The 23,774-nt window shown below is 38.1% G+C and overlaps 1 protein-coding gene across 1 annotated transcript in view; it reads right to left on the minus strand.

Annotated features, from left to right (window-relative positions):
* The window catches only part of LOC107569158 (chromodomain-helicase-DNA-binding protein 5-like), a 37,906-nt gene extending 19,959 nt beyond the window's left edge, over positions 1-17,947 (minus strand). Inside the window, 12 exon segments of the mRNA XM_016255203.1 lie at positions 602-733; positions 1,132-1,343; positions 1,443-1,649; positions 2,567-2,785; positions 2,906-3,072; positions 3,513-3,642; positions 3,918-4,030; positions 4,440-4,681; positions 5,042-5,160; positions 5,238-5,432; positions 10,172-10,329; positions 17,669-17,947. Of these exon segments, the coding sequence (XP_016110689.1) occupies positions 602-733; positions 1,132-1,343; positions 1,443-1,649; positions 2,567-2,785; positions 2,906-3,072; positions 3,513-3,642; positions 3,918-4,030; positions 4,440-4,681; positions 5,042-5,160; positions 5,238-5,432; positions 10,172-10,329; positions 17,669-17,735 (1,961 nt within the window). The 5' untranslated portion in view covers positions 17,736-17,947.
* Positions 17,948-23,774: the final 5,827 nt, after the last annotated feature.

The raw sequence follows: 23,774 nt of genomic DNA on the forward strand, positions 1-23,774 counted from the left end.
TTTTTCCCCCACTGTATATATATATATATATATATATATATATATTTGTAATGTAATTTTAGGGGGGAAAAAGTTTGATCTAATTATAAATGGTAAAATTACTATTCCATAAACAAGTTGTACATATACAATATTACACATATTTATATTCAAAATATTAGAAAATGTTATGAAATACTACTTGGACACTTTCTAGAGCATGAATTAATATTCAAAATTTATGGTAAATAGGTTTATCATTAACTATTAACCAACATTTAGTCCTAAACTAGCTACTAACTAGAGAGAAAGCTTAATCCCAGTTTACCCAAGTTTTTGTTTTATTTTATAAATGCTGTCTATTTAATTGGATGCTTGCTTATTGTATTTTGCTAAAAATGGTTGCAGAAATTGCAGGCTTCATATCAAATTAATAAAGATTTAAAAATAAAATATTTAGCTTGAATTTCTGAGGCTGATGATCAACATTTTACTGACCATTTAAAAAATGCATTTATTAATGCTTCAAGCACTACAGTATTTAATACCATCTTCATGGAAAGCTCTGCATGTGTGTTTGTGCTCATTTAAAACAACTTTAAATTTAAGTGACGTGGCTTACCTGTGGTCCCAGTAGGCTTGTTTAAAGCTGTCATAATCTGGGATGTCAAAGTCATCAGCCTCCCAGGTGCACTGATCATACGGCAAATCTCTCCACTTAATCAGGTAGTGTACATCTCCATCCTTATCAAAACTTAAATTTACACAACACGGTCTTAAAGCAGACCTAATAAGTTGCAAATTGGTCTTCCAGCTGTTCCTTATATGTACATTTAACTTTTCTGGCCTCTTATTGCTACCTGTCCCAACTTTTTTGGAATGTGTAGCTCTCATGAAATCCAAAATGAGCCAATATTTGGCATGACATTTCAAAATGTCTCACTTTCAACATTTGATATGTTATCTATATTCTATTGTGAATAAAATATAAGTTTATGAGATTTGTAAATTATTCCATTCCTTTTTTACTCACAATTTGTACAGTGTCCCAACTTTTTTGGAATTGGGTTTGTAATTATATCATAATTTTCTGCATGAAAAGTATGTTGTCTGAAGTATCGCATTAGCATTAGTAACTGTGGTCCACCATACCTGTGGTTGAGGAGCCGGTGAATGATCATCCACTCCGGCTTGATGCCGTAACGGTAGAATCGTTCCTCCATGGCTGCATACTGAGGGTCTTTGCTCCTCCTCTTCTCACTGTTAAGTTCCTCTTCCCCAGAGCCATAGTCGTATGGTGGTGGTTCGTCCATGTCGTTCTTCCGCTGGTAGTTACGGTACATTACTGAGTGATATAGCTCCAACTGCATCAAGGGAAAAAAACAGAGATCAGAGATAAAGGAGCATGCATGATTTAATGATTTAATGAAGCTGGCTCTGTGTAGGTAATGTGGGAATCCCACCTGTAGTTCGCTGACCCAGGAGCAGTGCCAGTAGGACAGCCCAGCCCATTTCACAAACAGCTGCCTCTCTGGACGACCCTTCAGGGGCATTTTGGCCAAACCATCCACCTTCTCTCCATCTCGCCCAAAGGGAACCTCAGGTGGTAGAGGAGGATCGCTCCACGCCCAGTGCAGAATCTTCTGGACTTTGCCTTTTAGCGGTGGACACTAGAGAAAATATGGATGCACAACGTTCAAAAAAATACATGGCTTTATTGGGCTTTAATAGTTTGATTTCAGCCAGGTTTAAAATGTCATGAAAATGCTTTTTCATAAAACTGCATTAAATTGATCTAAATTCATCAAAGAAAATTCCTATTCATCAAAGAATCTGAATTTCAAGTTTTCCTTTCTCTTTGGAGTGTTACAAGCTGATTGTGACACATACCAGCTTCATCACTGTGTCTGTCACGGGACTCTGTTCACCTTCCGGGCTCTGTTGTTACATTTATTTTGAAAGATGAAGCTCGCGATTATGGTAAGGGGCGTTACATTTCTGACGAGTGCTTGCGGTGTTCGGCCAATCACAATGCAATGGGTCAGCTGGCCAATCAGAGCAGACTGCGCTTGTTGGAAGGAGGGACTTAGTAGAAAACTAAGCGTTTGAGAGAGGCCGGGCATAGAGGACCTACAATAATGTACAGTATTTGAAAAATAATGTGTTTTTTGAAAATTAAAGCATGTCAACATATTCTGTTACACCAAATACACAAAATAATGATCTTTAAAAAAGCATCATATGACCCCTTTAAGCAGCATAACTGTTTTCAACTTTGATAATTATAAGAAATGTTTCTTGAGCACCAAATCAGCATCAAATGATTTCTGAAGGATCATGTGACGCTGAAGACTAGAGCTGTTGAATGTTCAGCTTTGCCATCAATGGAATAAATTACATTTTAAAATATGTTAAAATAGAACTTTTAAATTCTAATAATATTTCACAATATAACTGTACTTTTGGTTAAATAATAGAGCCTTAATGAGCATTAAAATGTCTTTTACAAGTTTTGTATTATTTTCAGCTATTTTAAAAACTCTTCAGAATGATTTTAACTGAACCGACCCATGCAGACGTTTCTCACCATGCATCGTGGACAGAGCCATTCTCCATTGGGAATTTCAGGAAGTGGTGGGTTGAGACAGTGGATGTGGTAGGAGGAAGGGCAGGTGTCACAGCACAGCAGCTCTCCTCCGTCCTTACACACTCTGCAGAACTCCATGTGGTCATCTTCCTCCTCACCAGCAACCTCGTCTTCCTCCTCCTCATCATCTTTGGCCTCCCACTGAATGCCTTCTTTTTCCTGAGAGATGAGGCAGTGAACTGTCAGTCTGAATAGCACAGGTTCTATGGTCTTGAATATACTAGAATGTATTTTTTTGCAAGTATATGCTTGTGGTGAAGCAAGGAGGGATTTCCTCACGCAGTGGGGGCAGCTCCATTTGCCCTCAGGGGCTTTCTCCAGTTCTGGATCCAGACACACCAGGTGATATGCTCTGGGACAGGTGTCACATAGAATGATCTCTCCTCCCTGCTGACAAACCTCACAGTAATCTTGATGGTCTGTCTCGTAGCCGTCTCCATCCTCTCCTACATTGACAATAGAGTTTAAAGAGAAACCTAAACGGTTTACTGAACAGAAGTACTGTGCAATTTTAATACAAAACTTCACAATTTTAACAACAATATTTCAATACATCAGTAATTGATACAATCAGTAAAGTAATTTTATTTAGCAAGGACACATTAAATTGATTCTGTTATTTTGAACTTTCTATTCATCAAAGAATCCTTGAAAGAATGTACCATGGTTGACACAAAAATATTAAGCAGCACAGCTGTTTTCAACTGTGATAGCTAATCAGCATATTAGAATGATTTCTGAAGGATCATGTGACACTGAAGACTGTAGTAATGGCTATAATAATATATAATAAAAATATTAATAGAAACTATAATAGTTCAATACTAAAATAACTGTTGTGAAGGGTAGTGCAATAATATAATAATAATAATAGTAGTAAATTTACTTTTTCTTTTTTTTCGTCCTTGGCGGGCTGACTTCTTTTTGGGTGCCACTGAAGTGTCTGAGCGTACAGAGGCACTGTGAATGCTGATGTCATCAAAGTCTGAAAAGTCATCCAGGAAATCCTCCTCGCTCTGAGTAATAAGACAGTTTATGCAAAAGGCACAATAAGTCTTTATCAAAAATGAAAACGTCATAACTTGGAAAACAACTTCAATAATAACCCAATAAAACTGGGTGGAACAAGAACAATGGGGAAGTATATCTATACAAATGATCCATGAATTGTTCTGGGAAGTGGAAAAGCAAAAAAATTATTCGATTCTCTCTCAATTGAAAAGCTATGGGGCATCTTTCCATGTGATACACATTAAGCCCTAGAAAGATTTCAGTGAAAGCATGTTCTCACCGAAGAGCCTTTTTTCCTTTTTCCACCCTGGCCTGCTTTCGATTTGGACTTCTTCTGTTTCCCTTTCTTTTTTGTTTCTTTCACTGGCTTACTTTTTTTTTTAGCACCAGGCCCTGCAATGCAGTCCAGATGAGATAAACAAAACAGAAATGCTTTTTGTGAGATCTGAGAACAATACTCCTTTCTTCAGACATACATAAAACACATTCTACGTTTGCAAACCTGTATTTTGTAAAGAAGCTAAACTTACATATGCCCACTTAAAGCTAAAGTATAAAATATTTTGATGTTAAAATATTTCCTATAATATGAAATTGCACACTTGCAAGTTTGAAAGTTACACTAAAAGCATTTGTGAGAGTGAAAAACCAAACACATTTGAATAAAGAACTGCCAGCAGCCAATTATTAATCATGTTACATGCAGTATGTAAACAATGTAAAAACCTACACTAACTGATTTGGTAATCAAATCCTAGATATAAACCCCTTTATAAGATCAACAAAAAGAACATTGTGTTACCCTTTCCCTCTTTGGTTTTGGCTTTTTTGATTGGGCCAGATGGTGAGATCTGTTGGATACTTCTAATACAGATGGGCGGAGCCACATTGACAGTTTCCACAGCAGCAGCTACAGCAGCCGCTACAGCAGTTGCAGAGGTGCCTTTGAAAGGATTGTTTGCACTGAACTCTCTCCACTTTGCTCCAAGCACCGTCATCATTTTTGACATGGGGATCTTGGGGTTCTTCTTGGCAATGAGAGGTCTAACCACAGAAAAAAGAGATTTGTGACCAATTTTAAAGCAATAAGCTACGAGAGGCCATGCATTGTGGTGATTTTACCTCAAGTACTGAATGTTCTCAGGCACTATGAATCAGAAATCGGAAGTATATACTAAAAGAGTCTCTATCACATCAAATATTACACTGGTTACAGTAGACATGCATGGTGTGGGTCTGACAGTACATCTTGTTTCAATGCCTGTTATTAGAAAACCTGTCATCATAATGTCATTAATTCATACAGGCATTAGCATTTGCCAGAAGGAATGTTTTAAAATAGAACAAGACATCTTGACAGCAGGGCAATAGAATGTCCATGCAGAAGAAAAACTGAAATCCTACCTAAGAAACTGGCTGAAGGCTTTGTAGTTGGTTATGGTTTTATAGTCGTCCTCTGAGAAGACATACTGCACATCTTCAAGACCCCACTCTTGCATCAGCTGACTGGATGACTTTGGCTCCTGGTGTCACATGAGAAATTGTTATTAATTTATTCTCTTGGCTAATAGAGCATAATAGAACTTTTCTAAGTGAGAACCTTTAAGTTTCCATCATCGTCATCATCATCATCATCCTCATCATCATCTTTCTTTCGCTGTTTTGTTTTCCTCTCCTTCTTCTCTTTGGGCTTTTTCTTTTTCTTCTTCAGGGAGCTGAAGGTGCTGCTCTCACTTCCTGACCTGTGACCATGATCCTCTCTGTCTGACATGTCATCTAGCCCACTAGGAAGCCCCTGTGAGCACAGGCAGAGACATTATAGGAAAAGAAGATGGAGCACTCATGTAAAAATTAATGGGAGAATTGTAACGCTCAATATGGTGGCTGTAGGAATGAAAGAGCAGCCTTTCAGTAAAGAGCTAAACTCCTTTTTGGTGGAATCTGAACATACACATTAGATGGCCCTAACTGAAAATTACCTTTCAGTTTTTTGCAAGATTTTAGCATGAAGCATAATTTATGGTACCATTAATGTCAGATTTTATTGCTGATTTTATGTTATTTAAACTTGATCGTACAAACAAATTTCCAAATTCATAGTAGCAAGTGTGTATTTATTTCCTTAATGGTAACCGAAATGGCTCGGGTTACTCAACGTAACCTTGGTTCCCTGAAAGGAGGGAACTAGACATTGCGTAATCGCTAGGGAAAATCCCTTTCTCCAAACTTTCCTAAAGCCTCAACGTATCACACTATTGCATTGCAATAGCCAATGGCGTTCGAGCGCTGCTACTACAGATAGGAAAATGGTATTACAGAAGCATCCTAACTTAAAAAAAAAATAAATACTAAAAACTCTTTAACCCCACGGAGTCCTAAGTTCAACCTTTTGGAATCCAACACTAAAAACACATTACATTCGCCCTTTTAATGAATGGCATTACATATATTAATTATATAAGCCAAAGAGAAGTGACATTTGATGGTGGAGAGACTTTTGGATGATGTGTTGTGCTCTGATGATAAAATACTTGTAAATAATTACAGACTCCCACTACACATGATTTTTCAGGTAGTTGTGCCAAGATGTGCCTCACAGGACCACAGTGCTACATATAGACATACATATAAGCCTATAAATAAAGAAATATATACATATAGGATATATACAGTATATAGTCAACCAATTGCGACTAATGTTACAGAGACCAATGCACCATCATGGAGCATTATTACCAGTCATTCTGCAAGTTAAAAGTATGCAGTTGTTTCTCCATTTTGGTTTTATGTTTACCTCAGCAGATGGTTGCGCATGGTTGGTTGTTTGGTAACAGGCCTGACAGTTGAATATCGAACTCGATGGAGCAGTTTAAGATTTCTTAAACTAAGCATAAGATAAAATTGTGTAAGATAAGAATCCTAAATCAAGTTAAGATTTGCTTATGCAATACAAATTTGTGAAAAATCCATAATTAAATTATCATATCTTAAGACCTAAGATAGGAAGTTGATCTAATATACCCCCCTGTACTGTAAAATAAAAAAGATTATTTAAATACTATGATTACTGTTATATTTAACACCAACAATAATAATAATATGATGTAATTAATACTATACTCATTTCCCCATTCATAAAAAAACAGCCTGGAAGTGTTACCTAGATGGTCACCAAGTGAACTGACTTGTCCTAAAGAGACTTTTGTGCTGACCTGTCAAAAATAGTGCACAATTTCAGTTTTTAGAAGGAAAAGCAAATATAACTCTACTTGTAGGAGGCATGAAACGGAGTTCCTTCTAATTGGGTAAGACCTCCCATCCACAGAATTTAAATAAAAACAGGCTTTTACTATGGCCTAACTATTGATTGATGTAAAATCAACTCCACATTTTCAATAAAGGAAAAACCAGATCATTATGACACTATTATTAGTAACATCTGGAAGCAGGGAAACCAATCAAAATGATCATACTGCTAGGGAACAAACATATTTCAGTGGATGAATTACACTGTCTCTGTGTGTGTGTGTGTGTGTGTGTGTGTGTGTATGATTGGAGAAAGCCTTTTGCTGTGTTGCAGCTGTGCACTGGCTGGCAGACGTCTCTCCGGCGCAGGGTAGGCCAGCACTGCCGCAGAGTGAACAAGCTCCTCCGGCAGCAGTTCTGAGTTGCCATGGAAACCAAACTGTGCAGTGTTGGAGGTGGGGGGTGTAGGGGGAGCTCTCTCTACTGCAGCAACCAATGGAACAGCGCCATCCAATCAGATGCGTTTGCATAACGAGCTTGTTATGGAGAGTCCCCATGGTTGCAGTGCCTGTGTTCTAGGGCCCGTCTAGACAAATCTCAATCATGTACATGGGGGAGGGAGAAAGTGAGAGAGTAAGGAGAGGGAGTGAAAAAGGAGGGGTGCTCATGCAAGACGCAATGAGTAGAACCACTAAAGAGCTTCACAGCTGGTGCTAAAAGGTCTCCCAAAATCCAAACCACAATTTTCTGACAATGAACCTCAAAAGGAAAAAATATCCGATGTAAATAATGTGTGGTTTTCAGGCTGACACATCCTCCAGTTCATCCCTATAGAAAATGCAGTAATTAGGGAGAGTTTGGCTAAAAATGCAGTCATAAATTTTGTCATCATTTACTTACCTTCGTGTTGTTACAAACCTGTTTGAGTTTCTTCTGTGGAACACAAAATATAAGTTTTAGGAAGATTATCATTTCCATGCATAAGATATCATTGGTTCTTTTGTCTTGTGACCATTCACAATACATTTTAATGTTAAATCTAATTGGATGCAAATTAGTTTTGTGACCTACCGTGGATTATTACAATTTCAGGCTTTTCCACACACATAGTTATTGTATTGCTTTACAAGTTGGAAATTGCAAATGAGTTAAATGAACAAAATACAACTTCTTTATTAATTAATCTTATTTTCTAGTACAAATATCTAAACATACATAAAACAATAACTATTTTCTGAAGTAATATCACATTATACATTATGTTTTCAGAGAAAATATCTTGAATTAAGCTTATTTTCCGCTTGCCATTTTTTGGTAACACTTTACAATAAGGTCCCATTAGTTAATGTTAGTGAATGCATTAACTAACAATCTGCAATGCATTTGTAATTTATAAATGGTTTAGAAGTATTTTTTATTGTTAATTAATGTTAACTAAAGTTAACTAACATTACTTATTTTAATATGTTACCTTTTTTCTTCTTTAAACATAAAACTAACCAAATTTATTTAGGTTTATGCTTTTGCTATAAATGTTTTAATATCTTCTGACTGACATTTCAATATTTTGTCAAGAAAACAACACAATATTAATACTAACATTTTACAAAATTGCAAGACTTTTTATTTTGCAGTGCTTGTTACATTTATGCTACTTTTTGTAGCCCAAGTAACTATTCACTTTTTTAGAATGTATGGAGAAAAAAGCAGCGTGAAGTCTCTGCCGCAGAAGAAAGCCAGTCATTCGAGTTTGGAACCACATGAGAGTAATAAAATTATGAAAGAATCTGCATTTTTGGGTGAACTATGCCTTTAAATGCTGCATTTTCTGTGGGAAAGAACTGCAAAACAGTGTCAGGCATCTTTAGGATCTTTTTTCCCCAAAACATCCTCAACATCTTCAACACACCAGACCAGAAAAAAAACGCTCATCTGTACTACTGAAATGTCACTTATCATTGTTTACATCTGACAAAGCACCAATTCTCACTCTCCCGTTACAATCTCTAGACTCTCCACAGTCTATCAGGCTCCGGCACAGGTGGCCGGCTTTGGCGAGCTAAGCTGTTAGACTTACGGACAGCAGAAGGGCAGGCGGCGGTTTTGACCCGCATTGATTTGAGCCCGTGTCTGACACAGCACTGCAGGGAGAGCATGACTGACACCAAGCAGGGCTCTTAGCTGCTGAGGGGAGACCTCTCTGCCCTCTCCACGGCACATTTACCACCGCTGAGAAGGAGGGAGGGTTGAGAGAAAGACTGAATCTGTGCAAGGAGGCAGATAAAGTGAGAGTGGGCTAGGGAGGAGAAAGAGTGGAATCCCTCTCATTATCTCAATGGCAAATACAGTCAGCTGGGGGGACTGTGATCGACTGACCTGTCAAATGTTTTATCTCTCGCCAAGGCACAGCTGACTGGAAAAAGGCTGATCGCTAAAAATACGACAAAATACCCCTAGGTCAGGCAAGTTGTTTCATACTGATCATTCAACTCATAGGAGCAGCATTTATGCCACGGCCTTGCAGACAAAAGCACACCTGGCCTTTTTTTATGTTTTTTTATGAGTACTGTGATGTAAAGTAGGCTGAAGTCAGATCAGGGCGCTATTTGTTATGTGGATGGTCTAATGTCAGCCTAACTTTTCTGGGAGGGAGCCCTGAAAATATTTTTAATAGGACAGTGGAACACAAAAGAAGATATATTTAAAAAACACATTTAAAAGTGAGGTTTTTTTATCCACACAATTAAAATCAATGGTGTTCTGTGTTATTTGGACCCCACTGATTTTCATTGTCTGGACAGTTATCAAAACATCTTCCTTTACATTCCACAGACAAAAGTCAGTCTTATGTGTTTGAAACAACATAAGAGTGAGTAGCGATGACATAATTTTCATTTTTGCATGAACTATCCCTTTTAGTGTGTGTTAAATTGGAACTGTTTCAATTTTTCCCCGTTCATAAAAAAAATAAAAACAAAAACAAAAAACATTGGAAGTTTCAGTAATGATAAGTTGAGCAAACAAGTAGTATCTGACTGAACTTTAGAACATACTGAACTATTTGAACTTGACCTGCCCAGGTTTTCACATCAGAAATCTGGTGACACATTTACAGTAAATGATCACGACGCTGATAAAATAAAACAAAGATTCTAAAACTGCTAGAAATGCACATTTAACCTAACAAATCTATGCCACATGAAAATAACTTACATTCTGATGATGTGATGACGACATCCATTTCATCCACGCTTCAATCAATTAGATAGCAATTAAAAGGCTCCTTACCTCCTTCTTCTTCTTTTTCTTAACTTTGGGTTCCTTTCCTTCCATTATCTTGCTGGGTTTCTTCTTTTTATGTTGTTTAACCGAATCATCCTCAGAGAAGAACCTCTCTAAGGGTGTCAGGGGAACACTCCTCCTACGTTCACCTTCCTCATCCTCATCTGAGAAATAACACAAGAGGTTCACACTTATGGGATTCATGCATACACTGCACCACCTCCAACTATCTATCTACAGTTAGGTCCATATATATTTGGACACTGACACAATTTTCATTATTTCAGCTCTGTATGCCACCAGAATAGAATTAAAATGAAACAATCAAGATGAAATTGTAGGGCAGACTTTAAAGGGATAGTTCACCCAAAAATGAAAATTATGTCATTAATTACCCGCCCTCATGTCGTTCTAAACCCGTAAGACCTCCGTTCATCTTTGAAACACAAATTAAGATATTTTTGATGAGTTCTGAGAGCTCTCTGTCCCTCCCATAGACAGCAATGTAATTAACACGATCAACGTCCAGAAATGTAGCAAGGAGATCGGTAAAATAATCCATGTGACATCAGGGGTTCAACCGTGGCTGCGCCACGCAGATATGTTGTTTTCATAAATTAACATAGAAAACGTATTTGCGTGGCGCAGTTGACACAGAACAGCATACGCTGTTTGCATTCAGTGGATACTCTATAAAATGGCGCCAGGGTGACGCGGAGGAGACGAATTGTTGAATAAAGTTATTTTTGTTTTCTTTGCGTACAAAAACAATTCTCATAGCTTCGTATAATTACGGTTGAACCCCTGATGTCACATGGATTATTTTACCGATCTTCTTGCTACGTTTCTGGGCGTTGATCGTGTTAATTACATTGCTGACTAAATGCATCAATAATATCTTAATTTGTGTTCCGAAGATGAACGGAGGTCTTACGGGTTTGGAACAACATGAGGGTGAGTAATTAATGATAGAATTTTCATATTTGGGTGAACTATCCCTTTAAGCTTTAATGTAAGGGGTTGAACAAATATAACATAAAATGCTTAGGAATTACAACCATTTTTATACACAGTCCCTCCATTTTCAGGGGCTCAAATGTAATTGGACAAATAAATATAATCATAAATATATTTTGTTGAGAATCCTTTGCAGGCAATGACTGTCTTAAGTCTAGAACTCATGGACATCACCCAAGACTGGGTTTCCTCCTTTGTGATGCTTTGCCAGGCCTTTACTGCAGCTGACTTCAGTTGTTGTTTGTTTGTGGGTATTTCTGCCTTTAGTTTTGTCTTCAGCAAGTGAAATGCATGCTCAATCGGGTTGAAATCGGGAGATTGACTTGGCCATTGCAGAATATTCAATTTTTTACAATCAAAAACTCCTGGATTGCTTTTGCAGTAAATTTTAGGTCATTTTCACTTGTACTATAAAAGTGCCGTCCAAACAACTTTGCTGCATTTGACTGAATCTGAGCAGAGAGTAAATCCATATACACTTCAGAATTCATCCAGCTGCTTCGGTCTTCTGTCACGTCATCAATAACACCAGTAACCCAGTGCCACTGGAAGCCATGCATGCTCATGCCATCACACTGCTCCACCATGTTTCACAGATGATGTTGTATGCTTTGGATCATGAGCTGTTCCAAACCTTCATACTTTTTTCTTCCCATCATTCTGGTACAGGTTGATCTTGATTTCAGCTGTCCAAGGAATGCTTTTCCAGAAGTGGTCTGGCTTTTTTTAGATGTTTTTTTTTGGCAAAGTCTAATAATCTGGCCTTGTTTGCACCTTGTAGTGAACCCTCTGTATTTGCTCTCGTGAAGTCTTCTCTTGATAGTAGACTTTGACAGTGACACGCCTACTGTACCTCCTGGAGAGTGTTCTTCTCTTGGCTGGAATGTTGTGAAAGGGTTTTTCTTTACCATAGAGAGGATCCTCCGATCATCCACCAGGTCTTTTTATGTTGCCAGTGCATTCTTTGTTTCTCAGAATGTACCAAACTGTTGATTTGGCCACTCTGAATGTTCCTGCTATCTCTCTGATGGATTTGTTTTGTTTTTGAAGCCTAACAATTGTCTGTTTCACTTGTATGGAGAGATCCTTTGACCACATGATGTGGGTTCACATCAACAGCTTCCAAATGCAAATGGCACACTTAGAGTCAACTCCAGACCTTTTACCTGCTTAATTGATGTAGAAATAACGAAAGTTATGAAACATAAAACAGCTTTTGAGTCAACTGTCCAAATACTTATGGTCTCTTGAAAAAGGGGTGAGGTACTTATTAAAGAGCTGTAATTCCTTAATCTTAAACTTTCCTCCAATTTTGATGCGAATACTCTCAAATTAAAGATCAGAGTGTGCACCTATCTTCTATCTCTTTCTGTCTGTTCTGCTGGGTTTGCCTGTAAAGAGAAGTCTCCTTCACTCCATTAGATGAAAAGCAAAGATTTTTGTTGACACACTGAAAGGGGAGCGAAAGGAGAGAGGTGAGGTCTCTGCCACCAGCTGAACTGTGAATCTCTCACTGTAAACAAAAAACTACTGTCTGGCAGCACATATTCACTGTAACACTTCAATGATGCCACGCTGTCAAAAAGGCTAAGCGCAAGGGAAAAAAAGACACCAGCAAGGCATCGTCTGCAAACCGGAGCACTACGGTGCAACTCCTGCCGCCTGTCTATCATCAGCTCAGACGGCGGCCCATGAAATATGCAGCGCGCGTGGTGGAGTCAATCAGCTAAAGCCCTGTCCCGCGGCCCACCACGCCCCGTGGGATCTGCTGGAGATGGGGCTTTCCCAGCCTCTTGGATGCTATCCTCGAAATCCACTTAACCTTCATTTAGCTGCCACTGTTTGAGGACTTCAGCTCTGGTGAGAGCAGCCCCTGCACGGTTCAAGCCTCGCTTGCAGCCCTATAGGGCATTTTGGGTATTTACTCAAGTAAAATACTGAGCTCCCCATCTCTCTGTCAGCCGCTGGGAGGTTTTTTCTTATTTCAATCTTCTGCCGCACATAAACAGAGCAGTTGCCTGCGAGATGACGGATATTTAGGGCAGTGCGTCTGCAGTACATCTCACAGGGAGGCTCTTTCATGTCGGCAGAATACGTCTGCTGCCTGCCAGGCGCATCAAGCTCACATCTCGTCTTCATTCATGTCTCACTTACAGTCATGGTGATGCAACACAGCACTCTTGAAGTGAGGATATCTGCCAAAGGTTTTACATTGTCAACTTATTTTTAAGCTTTTTAGATGTTGTCATTGTGAAGATTCATATTTTTAGTCTATATATGAATAGTTTGAAGTATTTATTTATTTTTATATTAAGGCACTTTATCCTGTTCTTGGTGAAATTTCATATTTTTATTCATTATACTGTATGCATACTAATAAGCTGAAGTGTATATATATATTTTTTTTTCAATCCAATCCAATTCCAATTTAATATGCAAAGAAAATGTATGAATAATAAATCATCTGTAGCCTGATTTCCCCAAAACTGTAGCTCTATTTTTGCATCCCAGACTCGCTGTAATAGGCAGTCACGTTTTGTGCCATGTTCCCGAGTAAACAGAGCATCGGTCAGGAATCGCCAGGTGTTTAAAAGCTGTACTGCTGCCATTCGCTACTGGTAGCGGGCCTAAAAATGTCCTGACCGCAGCCACACATTTGTGTGTCAGCTAAGCACGGACATTAGGGTAACTTTGACCTTGCAACAAGGGCTGGGTCAGTGCCGCACTCCATTAGAGATGGGATTCACGGCCGGTCTCGCTGTTAGGAAGAGGAACGTTTACAGGAAAACGCATTAGCTGTTTGACAGACTGCGTATGTTAATAATGCCCCCACCGTTAATGTGATGAGACAGCATGGTTGGAGCACCCCCTCATTGAGACCTTCACGTTTTATAGGCCGTGTCTAACTTTCTGAAGACTATATCCATTCTCAAGGTCCCAAGGCTGATTCACAAACCTTTGCTCTGCTTTGCAAAGAGATACAGCGGCAAACACTGCAAGTACACAAGCAAAGTAGTCTAAAATTAATGTCCTAATAACCTATAAAACAAGAACAAAGCCACTGTAATTGAGTTTAGATGCTATAATTATTTTATTCCAGCATGCATATGCTACACTGCAGTAATTTGTTGGTAAAATTTGCAAGATGTTTGAATTTGACGCACAGTGTGCTGTGGAGTCTGATGCAAAGACTCATGACACATAGACATAAGTGTGTGATGCAACAATGATTTACACGCACGCACAAACTCTAGCAAAGACGAAGGGGTGTCAGCTTTCACAGTGCAGCTTCCAAAAATAGCCCACACTGAACAGAGCAGCTCATGATAATCTTTCAGTTTCAAAGATAAGACTATGTAAAAGAAAACCAGACTTCGAATGGTGGAAATCAAGAAGGGGGCAGAAAACACTCAAATGACTTTGGCTCAGCTTCACCCTAATGCGTCCTAATGAGGATCCACATAAAAAGAAACTCTTGCTAGCATTGTTGGATTATGAAACGGCACTAACAAGAACAGGGCAGAAAATATAGAATGTTTTTCATTATGACTATGATAATTCTTTTCTTTTAAGAATGACTTAAAGGGATAGTCCACCAAGACCATACTATCATTTACTCATCCTCATGTCGTTCCAAACCTGTACGAGTTTCTTTCTTTTGCAGATAAAATTTTAAAGAATTTTTTGAAGACATTTGTCAATATAATTCAAGTCAGTGAGGTCCATAACAACATTTTTATTCCATGGACAAAACACTGAAACAGTTTTCAAAATATCTTCTTTTTTTGTGATTCACATTAAAATAATTAAGTTGTACAGGTTTCAAACGATGTAAGATTTAGTAAATTACAGAATTTAATTTGTGGGTAAACTATCCATTGAATCTGCTATTAATTTTCCAACACCTCTCTGGAGCCACTCCACTCCTTTGTTCCTGACAGGCACACAAGGAATATGGACTCAAGTTGCAACAATTTAAAACTAACGGATTAAAATGTGCATATCTTAACAGAAGCGATGCACATCCATTAACCAGATCCAATGGAAGTGAAATAACATTAAAAACCATGCAATTATTGAGCATACCATTGAATTTTTTATCATGTTTCGTCTTAACATTTTTATAAATCATCTGTTTGTCTCTTTATATCTGCGGTTAGGGCATGCACTAGTGATCCCTTCATTGCTCCTGGCTGGGGGCAGCAGTCATGTGTTCTGCAGTGTTTGGATCATGCAGGGAACAGTCTTGATTGCAAATCTCACTTTGATATCCTACAATATAAACTGCATTCTTAATATACATCCTATTACTTTACTTATGCATGTTAGATTCACTATAATTAACTTAAAATATGCTTTTTCTTTACAGATAAGCTCAAGACGAACTGGATTGATTGTATGGGAATTATTATGCGGTGGTTCGCAATTAAATAACTTAATAGCTCATTTCACATCTTAAAAATTAGCTACATTTATTAATCTCACCAAAACATTCATCAACTAACTCGTTAGAATTTCAGCAAAGGAACCAGTGATGGTGTTCTGGCCTGCACTCAAAGCAATCACAGTGAATGGGACTAAACAGCATAACCCAAAATCCTGGCCAGTCCTGCACTGCATAGATTTCTCATTTTTAGCACATGCGGGGGCTAACTGTCTACACGGAAAGAGCACACTGGCTCATGAATTATTTCGCAATTATTAATTCTTCTGCATATTGCACATTATTTCAAATCGTTTACAGCCCTCAGCAGCATTCATCTCAGCCATGTTACCGCCTCGTTAAAAAAAAAGGAGGTAAGTACGCGATTGGGGTGCAAATGAGATACTGGTGCTCAGGTCTGTCACGTGATTAATTCACGACTAATTCAGAGGTAGCCTAGACCGGGCTGTGAGCGAAAAACTATAAACATATTGATTTTATTGAACTGAGGGCCGTGAATGTATACAAGGCATGCAGGCAGAACGGAGTCTTAACTACACAGGCTTCTCCATTACACCACTGAGAACCCAGCTCTCACAACCAATGGAGACCAATCTATCATTAAAAAAATAATAAGACTGATGAGATGCATGCCCTTCACCTACACAGGAAGCATAAACAGAGTGAAATCATAAGGATACAGTAGTCACCAGCAGCGATTAACCCGTTGATAAGGTTGGGTTTGGAGTCAACCTTGAATGCAAAGGTAAGCATAATAACTGTTTGAGAAAGATATATGCAGCATCAACATAAAGTGTCACTTTTCAACTACAATTTTCTGTAAAGCAGCTGATGCACAAAGCATCAGTTTCATACATTCATTTAAATTAAGCAAATGCCCTTCTTTTAGCAAACACTGCACAGGTCTACACTTTCGAAAACATTTGATTGTAAAAGAAAACAAATGTAAAAATTGTAAACCTGCTAATCTACAGTACAACCACTCACTTACTAACTAAATAAATACATAATGTAAAAGATGTTTCATTTTATTATAAATGAATGAAAATAAGTAAAAAGTATTTTTATAATTGTCTTTTAGTCATCTTGTAATTGATAACTAAATACTAAGGAGGACCATTCTGATCAACTCTATCAATAGCAGTGCATTTTACAGCAACAAACACATTAATAATAAATCAAATAGGTTTGTATATTAATATCATACAATGTAATGCCACATACATTTAGGAAGCCTAAAATATAAAATCACCAAACCTATCAAATCCTAGTTAAGTTCTGATAATCAGTTTTACTGTAAATTTAACAAACCTTTTGTAAGATACTATGGAGGCTGTCTTGGCTAAAGTATGTGCCCCTCAAACCAAACAGATCACAGAGGCAGTGGATCATTGTAGCTGATGTTTTCCTGTCACACGTGGCTCTATCAAGCACATGCACTACTTTTACAAGACAGTGACCACAGAGTAGCACTATCACCATCAGCTCTTTAATATCCCTCAGAGAAACACCTATAACACCTTTTCGGGAAACGGATTGTTTGTTTAGATCGGTTCTAAACAATGTATAAATCCCCACAGCTCCGTCTTGCATACTATTTTTACAACAAGACTGCAGCATTGCCATGCACCAGACTTTATATTAAAACAGTCCATCAGGTTCAGAAATCATTGTGCACAGTGGCTGCAATATCAGAGCAGCCTGACTGGGAAGGGAAAAAAAGACAGTGGGTGCATGCATAACTCATTTATATGCAAAGAAAAATGCGCATGTAAAAACAAACAGCCGGATAATGTTATACGAACAGCTACAGAGAACAATTTGATCTCAAAGAGAATCGCAGACAGACGGTCTGCCGGCGGACAGCTGCGCTTTAATGACTCAAATACAGTCGGACAGTGTCCGGTGTGAGAACAGAAGCTACTGAGACTATAATAAATCGCACGCGCGTCAAGCCCCTCTTCATCCGCATTCAACTAGGCGTAGCAGCGCAATTGTGAAGGGCAGAACTCTCCCTCCCCTGTGACTCTTTACCCCCTCACCTGGCACGTCGTCCTCAAAATCCATATCGTCTTGTCCCTCATCTTCATTGCTTAGCGATCCGGGCATCTTTACCGCATAACAAGAAAATCACATCCGAGATACAGGAATAAAGTCCTGAAACTTAACCCTCTGAATGCTCAGATTTTCAGCTTCAGAGGAGGCGTCCACTGACGGTGAGGCTAATTTTCTTTTAATATGCTCTCAATAAAATAAAAGATGGCTGCCCAGTTAAAAAAAATATTTCCCTTTCTCCCTCTTCTCTATCCAAATCCTCCAGTGAAAATAAGAAAGAGACAAAAATGGAACACACATGCCCAGATTGTGACGTCTGGTCGGTTGCCATGGCAATCCATCCCATAGTTTGCCGACACAACTAGTTAATGCTCTTCGCCTGGTCACCGGCTTAACTAGTAGTGAGAGTGCCGGCGGTCTCGCGGTGGCATTGCCCTTTTCCCGCTGAAGTTCGAGGAATGTGAGGTTATACAGGGAGACGTACGGGAGAAAGTTCCCTCACAATCCCTTTCTGTCAGACGAGGTAAGAGCATAATTGGAGCTGGAAAAAGGATTTTGCTGTCCTGCTTTTTTATTTTACAAATGTAGGTCGGACGAATTGAATATCCAAGGTCACGGCTGAACGTACATCTTAGACGACTTAGTTTAGAGATGTTTTAAAGGGACTTAAAGGTACAGTTCACTCAGAAAACAATTGCCATTTACTCACCGTGTGTCCCACAGAAAAAGACTTACAGCCTCGGTCACCATTCGCTTTCATTTGATTTTCTTGACATACACTGAAAGTAAACGGTGACTGGGGCATTCTACCTCATTTTGGGTGAACTAAAGCATGATGAAGCCAGGTTTGTTTTATTTAAATGAAACGCTATTCTTTACGAAGTCAGGTATACTGGGGGGGGTCTCTCTGAAAACGTCTAATTCGTTTTCGTGAAACTGCTTCAGCACAACCCGCGAATCACGAGCCGTTGCCAAGGATACGGCAGCGAGACGCTCTACGTAATCAAGCCAGACAAAGACATTTAAAATAACCTCCGCTACACGATGCAAAACTCATTCAAAATCATATAAACCCCTAATTAAACAAAAATTAGCATAAACTGACCGAAGCAGATTTGCTTGGTCTCCCAGTCTAGCTCTTTAAGACATTAAGCTGGCCCGAACAGTTGCGCCCAAGCTTGGTAGATCAGCTAAAACTAGCAACCATTTTAGACTGGTATAGACGTTTCAGCATATCATGCAGGGTTTTCCCTATTTTTAAAAGAACTCTCTGAACCTTGTGAGTGCACAAATTTTGTTGCTATGGAAATTATTGGTCCTGTCTGACTGGTGGTAGATGAATCCTATATGCTTTAGTGCAGTAAAATGAATAAATAAATAGATAAAGACTTCTTGGGCTCTAAAAATAGAAAGAAAACGCACAATTATAAATCAAATGGATTTATCCAGTACTCTCTCTTTTCCTCCCAGCAAAAGAATGTTTTGAACATACTGCAATGAACACACCAGAAATAAGGAAATTGGTTTCTTTTGAAATTTTATTGAATTTACAAAAGAGTGGCATGGATTTAATCTTCATCCTCCTCCTCCTCATCCTGATTGATCTGGAAGTAGCGCAGTTCATAGCTCTCCTTGGTGTTCGCTACTACACGCAGCCAGTCACGCAGGTTGTTCTTCTTGAGATACTTCTTGGTAAGATACTTCAGGTACCTGAAAACAACAAACAGTTAAGTTTTACATATTCCATATGGTTTCAAATGAGATGGTAATAGTCATAAACACTGCAACAATACCTGAGATGTTTCAATGTGCATTCAAAAATTACAAATACAGGTAATTCCGAACTCACTATAAATATAGATACAGGTTTTATAACTAACTGCTTTGTATTCACACCACTTGGCTTACAGGGTAAAACAAAAGACCCATAAATTCTGCCTTGTGTAACTATCACTATAGTTGTCAAAATATCTTAATTGAAAGGTACATAAAAGCTACCAATTATAAGGTGTAAAATTAGTAGTAGTGGTTCTCCTAACAGCTTTTAAGGCCCTTCTCATCAGATCTTGCTTCTCAAACATATTCAACAAGTAAATGACAATAATAAAGCTGGCAAAGAAAGAAGCATTTCCCATGGCTTTCATGTGTTTAATAGTAAAGCTCTAAGCAGCCTGTTCCAGTAAGCGGACAGGAGTTCAGCATCAAATTAAATGCATGATTATAGTCTATATAATAAAAGCAAAAAATAATGATAAATATTATTTGAGAGTACCTAAACAAAAACATACATTTGATCACAAGCTACAAGTACGCTTCAGTTCATCATTAAAGAAATTAAGGACAAATGTAAAAAAACAAAAAAAAACATTAATGGAACTGGCAGTACAATACTGCGCACTTTCAATTAGCAAAACGTGGGCTGTTAGTCACAATGACGACATACACACGTCTTGCAAACACTGCACTCTGGTGTGCACACGTATTATTCAACAGCATTCTGACTGTGTGGATGGACACAGACTGATTTATGGAGAGAAAACAATGTTCATTAACACATCTATTCAATTTAGACTACTAAAACTGATATCAAGATGGCAGACAATTTCTTTAGGCATAAATACTTAAAATACTTATTGCACCTTTCAATTCACCTTTAATAAATCATCAAACATTTTACAACATCACAATACAGCAGTGAAACAACAGCTTGCATGCAATTGCAATCCATGGAAAAACCGGGAATGACAGTATCCACACTGTGAGAAAAATAAGATCTTAAAGGGATAGTTCACCCAAAAATGAAAATGATGTCATTAATTCAGGGCTCGACAATAAGGACTGCCAGTGTGAGAGAGCCTCACGACAGCTGACGGATTTGTCGATCGGGCCACTGCTGTGTCGTCATGAAAGTTTATCATTTGCACGTGTTTTTAAGCCTTGCAAATTAAAAAATTCCAGCTACATTCAAGCAAGACAGCTCTATTCAGTACTCACACACACAGAGCTTGAACAGACAAATACATTCAAAAGTATGTCAAAAATACCAGCCTTGGCGAGTAACTTCGTAGCATAATCTCTATTTCATTTATACAGTGGAGTGCAGATGCACCGGTCGATTTTTTTGTTTTATTTCAGCCGATCTCTGTTCTGGACTTGCACACAAACTGCACTGCAATCATTTTCCAAAATGTCATTTACATTTACGAAGTCTGTAAACGGCCGTTAATAGAGACCAGAGATGCTGAAGACTGATGCAGAGAGGAGAAAATACTGTAGCGGGCAGAGCGAAATATTGGAAGAAATTCCTAAATATTGAGTTGGGGGTTTATATGGGTTTATATGAGTGGAACTGTCTTCAGAGAAGTTTACATGGCGTTTTCTTTTCATCTCGTCTCTGTATAACACATATTAAAGTAGTGTTATTAATAAGCGCAGCTCTGCTTTGTTTACAGCATTAAACGTATACCGAGGAAATCCTGACTCGCTGCTGTCAGAGAGTGAATCTGCGTCTCATTCAGCGCGTCTGCTGTTTTTCATAAAGCATCATTTCATTTGTGTCTTTGTTCTCTATATTCAACCGTGCTATTGCTTGTAATTTGTTCTTATTTACTGATTGTTCACTTGTCTTTCATAATGTTTGTTAGTATAGTAGTTTTTGTGAAATTTAATTGGTATATAAAATGTGTGTCATACGTGACCCTGCAGCACAAAAGCAGTGTTAAGTCGCTGGGGTATATTTGTAGCAATAGCCAACAATACATTGTATGGGTCAAAATTATAGATTTTTCTTTTATGCCAAAAATCATTAGGATATTAAGTGAAGATCATGTTCCATGAAGATATTTTTTTAAATGTCCTACCGTAATTATATCAAAACTTCAGTTTTCAGATTTTCAAATAGTTGTATCTCTGACAAATATTGTCCAAACCATACATCAATGGAAAGCTTATTTATTCAGCTTTCAGATGGTGTATAGATCTCAATATCGAAGTGACACTTAAGACTGGTTTTGTGCTCCAGGGTCACATATAAGCTTATTTATTAGACTAAAAGATAACATGGGTCAAAAACAATGATAACAGCAACTATTTAATTTTTTGTGGCAGCAGGGCCAGTTAAAATTTTGTCAGGACAAGTAAAAATTTGAACCACTGGCACGACCGGACCAGTAGAAAAAATAGCGTTGATCGCTGTAATTATTTTGTTTTAGTTTGTAAAACCAAACCGAAAATAACTTTCTTCAGTAATACACAATAACAACGGGGCGGGATTGTTTAAAAGCATAAATGTGAAGCTTGTATGTTTTTCAGCACTTGTTTGAGCTACAATGCAAATGAAATATTTTCCATAATTCATTACTAAACCTTTAAGCTTTAAAATAGATTAAACAATTAAAATATGCAACATTAGTTGATAAAAACAAAACAAAATAAAATATTTCAGGTTCACCTGGAATTTTTATTTATTTTCTATTGAAATTTTATTTTTTTTATTATACATTTTATTGAAATAAATAAAAATGTTCCATGTTAAATTATTTCCTTCTGTTTTAAAGTTTGACTTACTTCTTGATCTCTTTCAGAAGCATCCCGATCAGCATCGGTTGAAGGGGCTCAATCATTAACTTCCGCCACATGTCAAGTGCAAGCTAAAAACACAACAAAACATTCATTATAAACCATTATACTGTTCATGAAAGAATAAACACCACAATTTGACATTTGAAATGTGCATAGCTTAACATCCAATCTGTTCACATCAAAAAAAAAGTTCACATGCCAACAGCCTGTTTCATAAGCACACGGCACTAAAGTCTGATGCATTTGATTATGAAACCATGCATACTTCTCCGATCTCCATTAACGGCTCATTCATATCCACTCCTCCGTATCCGTACTGCAGGTCTGCTTCGGTCAGCTTGTTCTTCTTGATAAACTGTGTGTTGAGGTACCTGTGGGTAAATTCAGGGAAACACACAGTTGCTATTATTTTAGTTGAGTATGTGAATGTTGAAGCACAATAAAGCCACGGGTGACGTGCTTGTTTTCACAGCTGACCCAGGCCAGCGGGACAGTGACGGGGTTCAGTCCAGCATGGTGTAATCAAGCAGAAACTGACCAAAGCCCTTGTCCAGGACGAGCTCTGCATGCAAGAGAAACCATACCTTGTGCACTCAATGAACCGTCAGAACCAGTAATAATGAAATGTATGATTTTAAATAGAACACACAATGGCATTCTAATGCACTCTTACCAAGAATGTATTAAGCATACTGTGCACTGTATGCAACTTTTCTGCATAAGAATAGAAGAACAGAATAACCGGATTACCTACTATTGCGTTTGCCAAAATGTGCAGAATACAACAGGCACACTTCTGGGAATACTGTATCCCACAGTGCAATGCTTCACCTGCCATTGCAACAGTTCCTAATTAACTCAAAGCAACATCAACCATGATTTTAATATCTCTTTGGTGACATATTCGTTTGTTCCATCAAAAGTTCACAAAATTTTACACTAAACTAGATTAACTAGATTGAACTACCAAAAAGTTTGGGGTCAGTTAGACTTCTTTAAAGGGTTAGTTCACCCAAAAAATTAAATTAGCCCATAAATTACTCACCCTCAAGTCATCCTAGGTGTATATGACTTTCTTCTTTCAAACGAATCCAGCCGGAGTTATATTAAAAATTGTCTTTGATCTTTCAAGCTGTTTCATGGCACTCAGTGGGTGTTGCATGCTTCAGTCCAAAAGAAGTTAAATAAAAAGCGCCCATCCATAAAAAAAGTCTCTCACACTGCTCTGGGGGGGTAAACAAAGGCCTTCTGAAGTGAATCGATGCGTTTTGTAAGAAAAATATCAATATTCACAACATAATAATCACTTGAATGTAGCTCGCGCCATCAGTTGTACACGGAAGCAGCTCCGGGCGGATAACGTATGAGGTCAGCGCTGCGCATGCGCCGGTGAGTCTCGTGAAAACCAACGTTTGTTAACAGGAGCAAAGGAAGCAAAGTTTCCTTACTTTAGCAAAGGAAAACCAGTCTCCTCTTGGCTTATATCGAAATCCTCCGACATTCTTCTTTACA

Source organism: Sinocyclocheilus grahami, unplaced genomic scaffold, assembly GCF_001515645.1.
Source record: "Sinocyclocheilus grahami isolate Dianchi unplaced genomic scaffold, SAMN03320097.WGS_v1.1 scaffold3.1, whole genome shotgun sequence".
Taxonomy (NCBI): domain Eukaryota; kingdom Metazoa; phylum Chordata; class Actinopteri; order Cypriniformes; family Cyprinidae; genus Sinocyclocheilus; species Sinocyclocheilus grahami.